Source organism: Colias eurytheme, chromosome 11 (assembly GCF_061535395.1).
Source record: "Colias eurytheme isolate Ceu_HAF_F1 chromosome 11, ilColEury1 Martin Lab GWU primary, whole genome shotgun sequence".
NCBI classification, from domain to species: domain Eukaryota; kingdom Metazoa; phylum Arthropoda; class Insecta; order Lepidoptera; family Pieridae; genus Colias; species Colias eurytheme.
Window position 1 is genome coordinate 6,067,675 of NC_142990.1, and position 12,567 is coordinate 6,080,241.

Below are 12,567 nucleotides of genomic sequence, written 5' to 3' on the forward strand. Positions count from 1 at the left end.
ATTACTTTATAACCCTACCTATCACCTTCCTTTAAACCTGTATAATAGACATGTACTGAAGTACCTATACTTACTTCTTACCTTAAAAAATCTTTAAAATTGTTGATAACTTGAAAGTTGTCAACTTGGACTGAGGCTTACCAGGAAGCTTAGATAAGATGGATTTCTTGTATGTACAATGAATTGTAAGTTTAAACTTAAAAATCATACCGGAAATTTGGTACAAGTAGATATTTATAAAACATAAAAGTTCTTCCTCTATTTGAAAAGTGAAGTAGCCCAGTGAAATTAGGTAAAAAAAGGGGTCAACCTCGGAATGAAAGATAATAAGCTGGAAATTGGTAAAAACCTTTGTTTTGTTACCCTAAATATTGTCTCAAAAGTCACAAATGCTATCGTGTCCGCGTCTTAAGATATTGAAGGTCAAAGGTCACAAAAAATGATTTTTCACGAATATCTCGGTTCCTATTGCTTAAATGATATTTTCACCTATTATAAAAGTTGGAGAGTATAAAATTCTCTACAACTTTTGTCTAAACTTTTTTTTTATACGATCAACCGTTTTTGCGGTAGAGCGCGAAGAGTGCGCAGCGTACAGTCATATATGAGCTAATGCAGGGTCAAGCGTGAGTTACGGTTATAATTAAAAAAATTATAATTATTAAGCAATGCCCATTATTTCTGTACTTATTCTTAATTATTATATTTAATTATTTAACTATAGTATATTATTAATTCTGGATTATCTATTTTAGTTATATTTTAAAATAAAAAGACAGTAAGGAAATATATTTTAGATATATTATCTTTATTTTTCACTAGCGGGCCGCCCCGGCTTCGCCCGTGGTACATATTTCGCAATAAAAAGTAGCCTATGTCCTTTCTCGGGTATCAAAATATCTCCATACCAAATTTCATGTAAATTGGTTCAGTAGTTTAGGCGTGATTGAGTAACAGACAGACAGACAGAGTTACTTTCGCATTTATAATATTATGAGATTGATATGTTGACGGGCTGCTACACTTGTTGGTGGAAGTGTTGACAATTGTACAGGTTTATTTAGTTTTGTTAATTTGATTGCGTGTAGCGGAAATAATCAAGGTTGTCCTCAGATTCTGGAGCATTATATAATGCCAAAAAGATGCGCACTCCATTCTAAAATAAAGTTTGTACGGGGCAGTTTTCTTGTTGAAATACTTCCACCAGTTTATCCAAATTGGTAATTTTCTCCAATGCTCTAGTAACACTTTTTTTTCTTTTTTTAAATCGGCTATAAATAGAAATGATCATAGGGTAGGGACAAGTATTTCCAGTTATATAAGTATTTAAAAATTTACACGTTTTAAAGGAAACATATTATATAATGTCGTTTTATTTTAAAATATAACTAAAATAGATAATCCAGAATTAATAATATACTATAATTGAATAATTGCTTAATAATTATAATTTTTTTGTCAATAATTGACTTTATACAACGTACTGATAACCGTAACTCACGCTTGACCCTGCATTAGCTCATATATGACTGTACGCTGCGCACTCTTCGCGCTCTACTTCAAAAACGGTTGATCGTATAAAAAAAAAGTTTAGACAAAAGTTGTAGAGAATTTTATACTCTACAACTTTTATAATAGGTGAAAATATCATTTAAGCAATAGGAACCGAGATATTCGCGAAAAATCGTTTTTTGTGACCTTTGACCTTCAATATCTTAAGACGCGGACACGATAGCATTTGTGACTTTTGAGACAATATTTAGGGTACCAAAACAAAGGTTTTTACCAATTTCCAGCTTATTATCTTTCATTCCGAGGTGAAACCCCTAATATGATTTTTTATTTCAACTACTTATCCATTATATAACTTATAACAATCAAATATTGATTAGTAAGTAAAAATAAGCTGTCCATTCATTTATCTCATTTCTGTACAAAATAGGATTGAAATAGTTTGGAAAATCCAAAAGTGCACGCCTCATATTTTTTTTTTAATAATTATTTATTAATTATTATTTTTGTTTATTTAATAACAATTAAACCACATCGAATCAGACCCTGAAAAATGAAAGGGTTCTATTCCTGAGCATACTCAAGCGTAAGAGGAAAAAAAAGACTCGATTAGTAAAGTATTTCGGTCGCTATCGTGTTAACAAGAAAATCCTCCGCACATACAGACACACAGACGTCCAAGACAGAACTTTTTTAAACTGTTTTTTAACTAGTTTAAATAACAAAAATGACATCAAAAATATCATGAATGTTAAAAATAGTGTTTTTTCTTAATATGTGTGTGTATGTATTATCTTACAAGTGCAATGTATGATACATACACATTTTAAGTTTGAAAAATCAGATGTTTTGCGCGAAGTGACAGTAGTACCCACCTCAACGCTTCGCTTATGAGGCGTGCAATAGGTAAGTATGTACCTATATATTAAATGGAGGCAAAGTAGGTATACCTTAAACATGATGTACCGTGAATACACATAAAAAAAAAACAATTAACTCCATTAGATCCGTATACATGCTCTGGCTCAGGCTCATGGGCGTAGCCACGGTGGGGCAGGGTGGGGCACTTGCCCCACCCTGGCTCTGACCTGGAAGGTACCTAACCAAATCTAAGAAACGTAATTATCTAGGTACTTACTGACTACAAAACTTAATAATATCCGTTAAAAAATTCTCACTCGAAAGTTGTCAGGCGACACAAAAAAATACGATCTAAACAAAAAGCTTGCGCTTCTATGTTACATGATTTAAACCACTTTTGGTGCCAGAAAAAGTAGTGTAGTACTGTTACCCCATTCAAAGCTGTTTTTATTTAGCCAAAATCGCACTAAATTTCCCATTCAATTTCACTTTTGTTTTAGGATAAGGCGATTAACACACGGCACCGCGCACCGCGGCGGTTGGCAGTGAATCCCTACGAGGAACGGACCATTCGACCGCGCGGTCGGGCGGTGTATGTGTGTTTGGTATCAACGGATTTAATAGAAGCCAATGCAACTTGAGAACCGCTTCACCGCCAACCGCGGCGGGACGCGGCACCGTGTGTTAATCGCCTAAGTTACTGACCATAAAAGCACAAAATGCTGACAGATCCAGGTGGAGCTACGCTCGCAATCTTATATATAAAAGTTTTTGGCCGATATCTCGGAAACTATCCATTTTAAGGCAAAAAATATTAGGAATTTTTTGTAGATAGTAAAATTTTACATCTTTTATACCTTGTGAACTTTTTGTAAAACTTTCCGAAATTTTACGATTTATGAGTGATTTATGACCTATTTAATGAGCCGGTTAATCATTTTTGGCAAGTAACTCTTTAAATATTGGATTAATCAATGAAATGCATAGGCATCAATATATTATACATATGCATTATCCATTTATTAAGATAACTTTATTTGAAACTTTTTTTTCTAATGCTTATTGAGATATTTAACGTTTGGCGATAAATAGTACAAGGTACCTACCTATGTATGTTTCGTATAACTAAATAATATTGAGTAGTTATTTTATATTCGGATGCAAGAATAAAATTAAGGAAAATATTTTAAAAAATCTATTAAAATTTTTCTAGAAGTAAAAAAAAATGTTGTGTGGTTTAATGAAACCACGGTAAAAGTGAAACTGTTCGAACGGTTCCGAACACTGCTTTGTGTAGCGCATGTCGCGTGTCGGTCGGCTGCCGAGTAGGTATACCTACTCGGCAGCCGCGATACACGCGACATGCGCTACACAGACCAAAAAGTTTGAGACGATGTAATAAAAGTTTCACTTTAAAAATCAAAAATTTTGCCGTTTCGGAAACGGTGAAAATACACTTGCATTGGAAATTTCTTCTTCGTTTTTATTACATCCGTAAAAAACTTTTGACCTGCCACGTTACCCGCCGAGCGGCGGCATTTCTACATTATACGTGGAACAACTCAAAAAATATGGGCACTAGAAAAAAAAATTTCAAACAATACTTGTAGACAATAAAGTGACCTAAATGCATTTTTTTCATTGATCCAATATTTTAACGATCAACCGGTTCATCAAATAGGCCATAAACCGTAAATAGTAAGTTTTACAAAAAATATTACATGGTATAAAATATGCGAAATTTTACTTTCTACAAAAAAGTCTAAGCAACTTTTGCCCTAAAGTGGATAGTTTTCGAGATATCGGTCAAAAACTATAAGATTGCGAGCAAAGCTCCACCTGGATCTGGCTGCTGTTTCTGCAAAGGAAAAATTGCTAAAACATACATTTTAGAGTTACAACTTAATAAAAAGTAGGTTTGTTCGGAGCCCTCGGTGCGCGACTCCGACTCGCACTTGGCCGGTTTTTTTTTGCCCCACCCTGTGCCCATGGCTAGCTACGCCCATGCTCAGGCTTATTACTGATAAGCCTGAGCCAGAGCCTGTACTAATAAGTTAGCTTGAAGCTATGACGATATTTACCAAAATCAATTAACTAATAATTAACGCAAGTTTTGAGAATTTGTGGATGTTAGTTAGGTACTGCATATTTATCTCAGATTCAGACCAAGATTATTTTGTATTTCACTGACTGCTCTATTTAGATATTTTAATAAAATAAAATCTTAAATTTCTAAATGTTTACTACCCGCGTAAAATCAAACACAAGAAGATAGTGTATGTACTTATTATGATTTTTTTAAAGTTACTAATTAATACAAAACACTTAAACATTATTTATTTTTAATGTTAGCTGAAACGTTACTTTTCGCGCCAACGCAACGGTCTGAAAATCCGTGAATTTTAAATAGGTAGGCGTTAAGATTTTTAATTTTTATTTTTTATATTTAGGTACATATTACGTGAATTTTTCTTTTCATTTAACCATGGACTTGAGATAATGAGATTATATTGGTCCATGCTCTTAACTAGGATATCAGGGATCTCGTTCTTTTTTTGTTGTTACTATCAAGCAGCCAAGTAACAAAAAAACAATTCTCGTATAATAAATAGGGTTCCGTTTTTTATCGAGTCAATATTAATATGTATTTTATATTTTTGATCAAACAGAATCCCCGAAAATATCATCTAGTTTTTTTTTTTAGATTTGGTCTTAAAATATTACACATAATTATCATAATAGATGGTAATTTTGCTTTATAGTTTATACCCACTCTTAAGACTTTGCTGTCTGGTCTATCCATCCGTTTGTGACCATGCCATGCAATGGTGTATCTCATGAATCGTGATAGTTACACGGTTAAAATTTTCAGAGATTATTTGACAATTAAATTGGCACACTCATAAATTGAATGGTTGACCAAATGTTTTTACTACGTACTAAAGAGGGCATCGCTACTACACTATTTGTAACACGAGCTAGAGCCAAGCGGCTCAAACATCGCTTGTATCTATATATCTATGACTAACTAGCCGCACCATGCGCGCCCCGCGCTGCCGCGATTGTCGCACAAATTTTGTTCGTGGTGTCCTCTCTATATGTAGTAATAATACCTCAATGTATTTTACATCAGTTGTCTCTTTTTCGCACAGTATACTTAGTTGAATCATGCTACATATTTTACTTCGTCGACGTCTTATCGTGTGTACTACATATTTTATGTTCTGTTTTAGAAGATGATCAGCTAATGTGGTGTTAATAACCTATCTATAATGTTTAAATTATAATGTCAATAATTAGTAAGACATTAAATAAAAGGAAAACTGCACTCCTGACTATTTACAGCTTCATAAAAAAATAAAAAAATCCTGTATTTTCAACGGTAACTTGAATATATTTTCAATAGATGTATCTATTTGTTTTTCATGATGATAAATATTTAACAGCAACAAAACAAACAAGCCAAATCAATATGGGTAAAATTAAAAAGATGCAATTTGTTAAATAGCTATAATATTTTTTCTTCAAATATATTACTATCCATATAGTCAACATCATCATTTGTATTAACGTAAGAGCTGAAAAAGTTCCCATCCCTAGATTCATAATCATAATTAGTACACGAACAATAATATACACTCAGCCCACATCCCCTGCATTTCTTTCCATGCTTACTTGTGATGCTCTCGTCAAAATCACAAGAAATAAAGTCACCAATTGAATGTTTATTTTCAAAAACATCAGTATCAAGTATATGAGTCAATATATAATCATCAACCTCCTTGAAAGTACTAAGGTAGTTGAAAACCTGTTTCTGTTTTTTGCTTAATAATTTTTCTAGCATAAATACTAAATGATGATGATAACATTGAAAGCTTATTTTATTTCCACTTATGTTTTTCAAATTCATCCAGGCCATAATGCAACTCATGGGAGTTGTTGTTGCTCCACTAAACATTGCTGGATTACTGAGGATACCACTTGCCGACATAACTCCATCACATTTTAAAACATCATACAATCGATCAGCCTCATCCAATGTTTTAACTCCACCGTTTGCTATAAATGGTATGCTTATGGCATTTGAAACAGCTTTCATAGACTCTACATTAATTGGTTCACCATTTTTCTGAGTGGGAGTCCGACCATGAACTGTGAGAAAGTCTACTCCACATTTCTCAAGTTGTTGACACATTGTTATTGTCTTTTTTAACTCGCTCATTATCCTTATTTTTACAGAAACCGTAAAGTCATGTGGCAGACTATTCTTAACACATCTTACTAAGTCATGAATTACTTCCGGTTTAGATAGTAATGAAGTGCCATAACCATCTTTTATAGCCCATCGTTGAGGGCAGCCACAGTTCAAATCAACACCATCTGCATATTGATAAACTAATTTAGAGGCATCTAGAAAATCATTAACATTATTTGCTGCAAATTGCACTATTAATGGAGTATCATCAGACGTAGTTACAAATTCATTTGTCCTTGCCTTTGAATTTTGACAAAAAGAGTTTGCCAAAATCATTGGGGTAAAAGTTAAATCCACATCGTACCTGAAATAAAACAAGACGTAATATAATGTTTATAAACTGTACGGTTATCCCGTATTATACAGAATATTTATGATATTTCTGTAACTATTTCAAAACAATTATAGGTACTAACGTTTTGACGAGATTCCTAAATTGCACCTTACTGTACCTTACCATAGGGGCACAAACTTTAAGGTAAGTTTCTCTATTTTTTGCACAAGCAAATAATTCTAAGATATTAGTTTTATCCTTCATTTTAAAAGAAATATATCAGTATTTTATTACTATATATTATTTTAATTAAAAATGCTAAAGAAAACCACCGCGGTAAAAACTATTTTTTTAAATACCACATTGAGATTTGAGATTTACCTTTGTAATTTGTATTAATTGACACTGACATTCTAAACCTCATATATGACATATCACTGACAAGTGACAATCCAACCTTGGAAGTTGCCATTTAAGAAGAAATTTAGTTCACAGTAATTTTTCAATTTATTTCCATTTTACAGGTACTGGTTCTAAATACTAATGCCCACCAGCTTTTTAAATAAAGTTGCTACTTGAGAACACAACTGAACAACACACAGCAACAGGTAGAAAATTCAAAATCCTAATCTGTCAATCTGTCACTGACATCTTATGCCGGGTCCAGACTGGTGAAACGTAACATGCAATGTAACATTCTGCCTTTCATTGCATGTTCGCTGCTGGTGTGGACGCATAGCGCGCTCATAACGTGCATTCACTAAGAACCTCCCGTATTCGTGTTCCTTGCCCCTTTGTGTTCGTCGAAAAACCGACAAATTTCGGATCGCTCCGCGCGCGGCTTGTAATGCTCGTAGCATGCGCGTGTAATGCACAATTCGCGCGCGCAAGACGTCCAAACTATGAGAAATTGTTACAAAGTGTCCCCGTTTTCCAATTACAGCACTAGAGCGCATTATGCGGCATAATGCTTATCGTTGAATGTTCCAACTACAGCAACGCTTCGCACAATCGAGCACTAGAAAAAGTAATGCGCGTGAATTGATGCGTGCAATCGATTTATCGTTAGTAATTATTAATTGTTGGAAAAAAATTTAAAGCTTTCGTTTCTGAATTGTAGTTTTTTCGAAATAATCAAAGTTAATTCAAATTGTGTTAAAAAAATAAATATAAGTATGGATGAAGGTACAAACATTGAAAAAAATGTTAATGAAATAATCAAAATCCAGAATTACTTAAAATAACCGTAAATATTTATTTACACATTAATGAGGTTATTGCTAACTCTATGAATATTTTTTTTTCAACACTGAACTAAAACCTGCTGGTGCGTTTCATGTTCCAATTAAGCATCAGCATAATTCGGCATTGTGCGGCACTGAGTCGCATTATGCTTTGTAATTGGAAAACGGGGAATGTTACCTTTCATGATACATTGCAGCAATGTGGACGGTGAATTCTTTCATTGCATGTTACATTGCATGTTACGTTTCACCAGTCTGGACCCGGCATTATAAGCCTATGCCTATTGCTATTTGCTTGCCTAAATCCAAAAATCAGATCACAGATGACAGATGTCACATTCACATGTGAAATTTTTTGCATGTACAAATATTAACGCTTGAGTTTATTGAATTTAACTTCAAAATATTTATTCAACTTCTTCTTCGTTCGTAGAAAGTGCACATTTGTTTTGGAGGGCTTCGTTCTTCGTAAATCAATAGTGCCTTTACAGTTTACGTGGGTACCGCATTATGACTGAGAAAGTTGTGGATATAGGTTTTTTAGAAGAGAAGGAAGCTTGGCTTTTACACCCAAGGTTTTTCCCAAGTAAAGTAGGAGGCAAACCAGCATGGCTAGACTTAAAAAATACTCCTGCTCCATCTGAACTAACCTGTAAACAATGTAATGAAGTTATGATATTTTTATGTCAAGTAGGTAAAAGTTAACAAATTTATGGAAGTATAACTGTTTATGTTATTTCTTACGTGTAATATAATATATTTGTGCAGGTTTATGCACCATATGAGGAAAGAGATGACGCTTTTCACAGAACTATTTTCATTTATGTGTGTAAAAATGGAGGATGTTGCCGCCCAAATTCATCGAATAACTTTAAGGTGTTCCGTAGTCAGTTACCACGGAAAAATGATTTCTATTCCTTTGAACCATATGAGGAAAACCAAAACGAGGTAGGATACAATGTGTTAATGTTATCAACAGTGCATCATTTTTCTTGAAAAAAATTTTGAATACTTATTTATTTTCTTTTAAGAAATTTGCTATGGATAAATGGCCAAAATTATGTAACATTTGTGGTGTCAAGGCACCTTCTCATTGCTCAAAATGTAAGAAAGAATTCTACTGCAGTAGAAAACATCAAATAATACACTGGCAAAAGGGTCACAAGGAATTGTGTTCCAACTCAAATGAGGTAATTATTTTTTTTTATATAATGATTTACACTTATGTAACATCACAAAATGATAAAAAATCTAATAAAATGATCACAATACTCCTATTATATTTATTTTTAGATGAATGATTGTAACTTCATAGTTACTGAAGCTGCAAAATCATTTCTTTTTAAAGAATGGGAGCTGATTGTGGATGAAGAAGATCAGGTATGTTATTATTCTGTTATAATTAAAATATAAATATTATTAGGTAATGCAGAATAGATGATGGAATGGATTAACCAATAAGGAGGTGTTTCAAAATAATATTATAAAAAAGTTTTGTAAAGTTTTATTTCCAAGGGAATCACCATTATGAGATAATGAAGAGAATAATAAACTAATGAATAAAAATTGGGTTATTGATGTTATAATGAGTTTGCTTTCTTTTCTTTTAAAGTGAAACTTTTATTACATCGTCTCAAACTTTTTGGTCTGTGTAGCGCATGTCGCGTGTATCGCGGCTACCGAGTAGGTATACCTACTCGGCAGCCGACCGTCACGCGACATGCGCTACACAAAGCAGTGTTCGGAACCGTTCGAACAGTTTCACTTTTACCGTGGTTTCATAAAACCACACATTTTTTTTTCTTTAGGAAGAAGTTAAAAATGTGGATACGAATCAGGAGATGGAAAAATTACGACAGTTAATACAGGAAAAAAAGGCAGGCACTATGAGTGACGTGAACGAGAGTGAACTGGAAGAGTACACTGGGAAAATGCCAGAAGATAAAGTATTTAACAAATTCAGCAAGAGAATAGCACGACATCCAGATCAAGTCTTGCGCTATGATAGAGGTGGTGTTCCCTTATGGATAACAGCACAATCGGATAATATTGATATCCCCAATTGCCCGTACTGTAATGAACCAAGACAATTTGAATTTCAGGTAATTTGCATTCATGAAGAACATACTGAAAGAACAATTAATAATTATTTTGCTTATAAGTAATTTTTTGATTTCAGATTATGCCACAGCTTCTTAATTTTATCAACATTGGAATTGAGATCAATAGCATTGATTGGGGTGTATTAGCTATATACACATGCAAGTCAAGCTGTAACGAAGGTCCTGCATATAAAGAAGAAATACTAATCAAACAAGATTTAAGTAATTAACAGTTTATTATATCTACTTCTAAGTTTATAATATAAATTATTCTATACATGCTTGTGCTTTATTTCTTTTTCCCGTAGTCTTCTGATAAGTATGTTAATAGATCATTTAGTCCACTAAATTCAGTTCTAGACTGTGGTGGATTATTCTTAGGCAAGACAGGCAGCAAGTTACCCATTTTAACTCTAAAATCCTTGAGCTGTGAAACATTTACACAATCAATAAATTAAAAACATGGTACGCTCAAAATAAGAATTGAATATTGGATCTCATTAAGAAGGTTTAGATAACCATTTTTACTGACATATTACAATGTTCTGGATATTATATAAATTATCATCAAATAAAAATGAACAGAATATTCTTGCCACTCACATCTTTTGCACCTGATAATTTCCATATTCCATAACACAAACAGGAGGTACCAGCTATTGCATAAAGTGAACCCCAACCAAGAGCTCTCATAGCAAGTATAGCTCCTGCATCAGCTAATTCTACACCACCCTGTATACCTTAATTATTAAAAATATGTTTAAAATTATGTTAATTGAAACCTCTATTTAAAATGCAAATCAACGCACCTTTGTTGAAATATTTTGGATCGGACTTTCTTGCTGCAGATAATGTAGCTCCAAATCCCACAAATGCTGATATTCCAGCAACAGATGCTAAAAATGCACCGGCTAAAATGAGACAAGTAATTTACATCAGTAACAACAATAACTCTTACTCAAAATATTATGTTTTTAAAATATAACCTTTTATTCGCTGTAATCGTTCCTGATCTGCCATTAAAAAATCTGTGAAGGACCTAACGAAAACTGCAGAGTTAAAACAAATTATTCACAAACTAAAGCGTTGCGAAAAGGTTAGAAAATATTTCAATAACTTAATTTAATATTAAATCTCACTTAAGATGAATAAAATACAGCTTTCGTACAGTTTATGTGTGAGAAAATTTTATTTGTTTTTCATTATTACAAGGAGAATATTCCTAATTACTTTAAATATTTATTTCCAGCGAGTTTCTTTATATTTTATTTGTACTTTTAAATCCAATGTTTAATGTTTAATTTATTATTTAATTTCGAAATACGATGTCATTGTCAAAGTCAAGTTGACACTTGACAAGTACAACTATACTTTTTGAGCACAGATAAAATGGCCTGCCTGCGCAGACTAGGAGTAGGTATTTTTGTCCGCTAAAAGATCACATAAAATTATATCAAGTAACGTAAACGAAGGATTAAAAGTACCGCGTACAAAATGTTCTCTGTATAACCGAAGACATGCAGAGAGCAGACCGGTCAAAAGTAAGGGGGTGTCCCCGAAAAAATATAACACCTGTGACTAGCCGCAGCAACGCGTTGTTAAATGTTACCTCTGAATATTCATTTCCATTGCGTGCTCTTCTCTGCACACCGTGTGCGTTGAGTTCGTGGCGGAGCTTTTATTCCGAGATAGGCACCTAGTGTGATAGGCACTGTGAGGGCACTGTTATCATTTGACAAAAGTATCAGAGATAAAATTGAAATGCCCTAGTTATCTAAAGTTAAAAATTCATTTATGGGTCAAGTGATAAGCTTTTACAACAGATTTCCTCATAGTATTAAAGAGTAAGGTAGTGCTAAATTTAAAACTTAAAAAAAATGTAATTATATTTTCAGAGAGCCTATTACAGCATTAATAGGCTTAGGAATGGGTATATAAGGAAGATGGAAATCTTGGAAGGTTGTCGCGTAAGAACCAAAGGACAGTTCTTTGGCATATTATAATATACTAGCTTTCCGCCTGCGGCTTCGCCCGCGTTTTCAAAAAAAAACCCGCATAGTTCCCGTTCCCGTGGGATTTCCGGGATAAAACCTAGCCTATGTCACTCAGAAATGATGTAGCTTTCCAACAGTGAAAGAATTTTTCAAATCTGCCAAGTAGTTTCGGAGCCTATTCAATTCATACAAACAAACAAAAAATCAAACCTTTCCTCTTTATAATATTTGTATAGATGTAGTTAGTAGTTACAAGGAAGTGACATATTTAATTGTGTAAAATTAAATTGTAATATTGACATGATTTTAAAAGAGCAACTATGGA

General features: G+C 33.3%; 3 protein-coding genes across 8 annotated transcripts; 1 reads left to right on the forward strand and 2 right to left on the reverse strand.

Moving 5' to 3' along the window:
- Window positions 1-5,819: 5,819 nt before the first annotated feature.
- Window positions 5,820-7,271, reverse strand: Dus4 (Dihydrouridine synthase 4). Its single transcript, XM_090107230.1, has 2 exons — window positions 7,045-7,271; window positions 5,820-6,932 (listed from the first exon to the last, which is right to left on the reverse strand). The coding sequence occupies exons 1-2, from the start codon at window positions 7,164-7,166 to the stop codon at window positions 5,882-5,884; spliced, it is 1,173 nt and encodes a 390-aa protein (XP_089963356.1). The 5' UTR covers window positions 7,167-7,271; the 3' UTR covers window positions 5,820-5,881.
- A 1,201-nt stretch (window positions 7,272-8,472) lies between these two features.
- Window positions 8,473-10,525, forward strand: Zfrp8 (Zinc finger protein RP-8). Its single transcript, XM_090107316.1, has 6 exons — window positions 8,473-8,836; window positions 8,915-9,094; window positions 9,178-9,336; window positions 9,440-9,526; window positions 9,955-10,248; window positions 10,326-10,525. The coding sequence occupies exons 1-6, from the start codon at window positions 8,657-8,659 to the stop codon at window positions 10,476-10,478; spliced, it is 1,053 nt and encodes a 350-aa protein (XP_089963442.1). The 5' UTR covers window positions 8,473-8,656; the 3' UTR covers window positions 10,479-10,525.
- Window positions 10,465-11,526, reverse strand: LOC149904603 (transmembrane protein 242). 6 transcript variants are annotated; one of them, XM_090107322.1, is made up of 5 exons: window positions 11,479-11,526; window positions 11,235-11,287; window positions 11,058-11,159; window positions 10,852-10,988; window positions 10,465-10,675 (listed from the first exon to the last, which is right to left on the reverse strand). In XM_090107322.1, exons 2-5 carry the CDS (start codon window positions 11,266-11,268, stop codon window positions 10,538-10,540), a joined length of 411 nt encoding a protein of 136 aa, XP_089963448.1. In that variant the 5' UTR covers window positions 11,269-11,287; window positions 11,479-11,526; the 3' UTR covers window positions 10,465-10,537. The 6 variants fall into 6 exon arrangements, with proteins under 6 accessions (XP_089963448.1, XP_089963447.1, XP_089963444.1 ...); XM_090107321.1 differs by having other exon boundaries at window positions 11,388-11,520; XM_090107318.1 differs by having other exon boundaries at window positions 11,235-11,297; window positions 11,388-11,520.
- Between the last annotated feature and the right edge of the window lie 1,041 nt (window positions 11,527-12,567).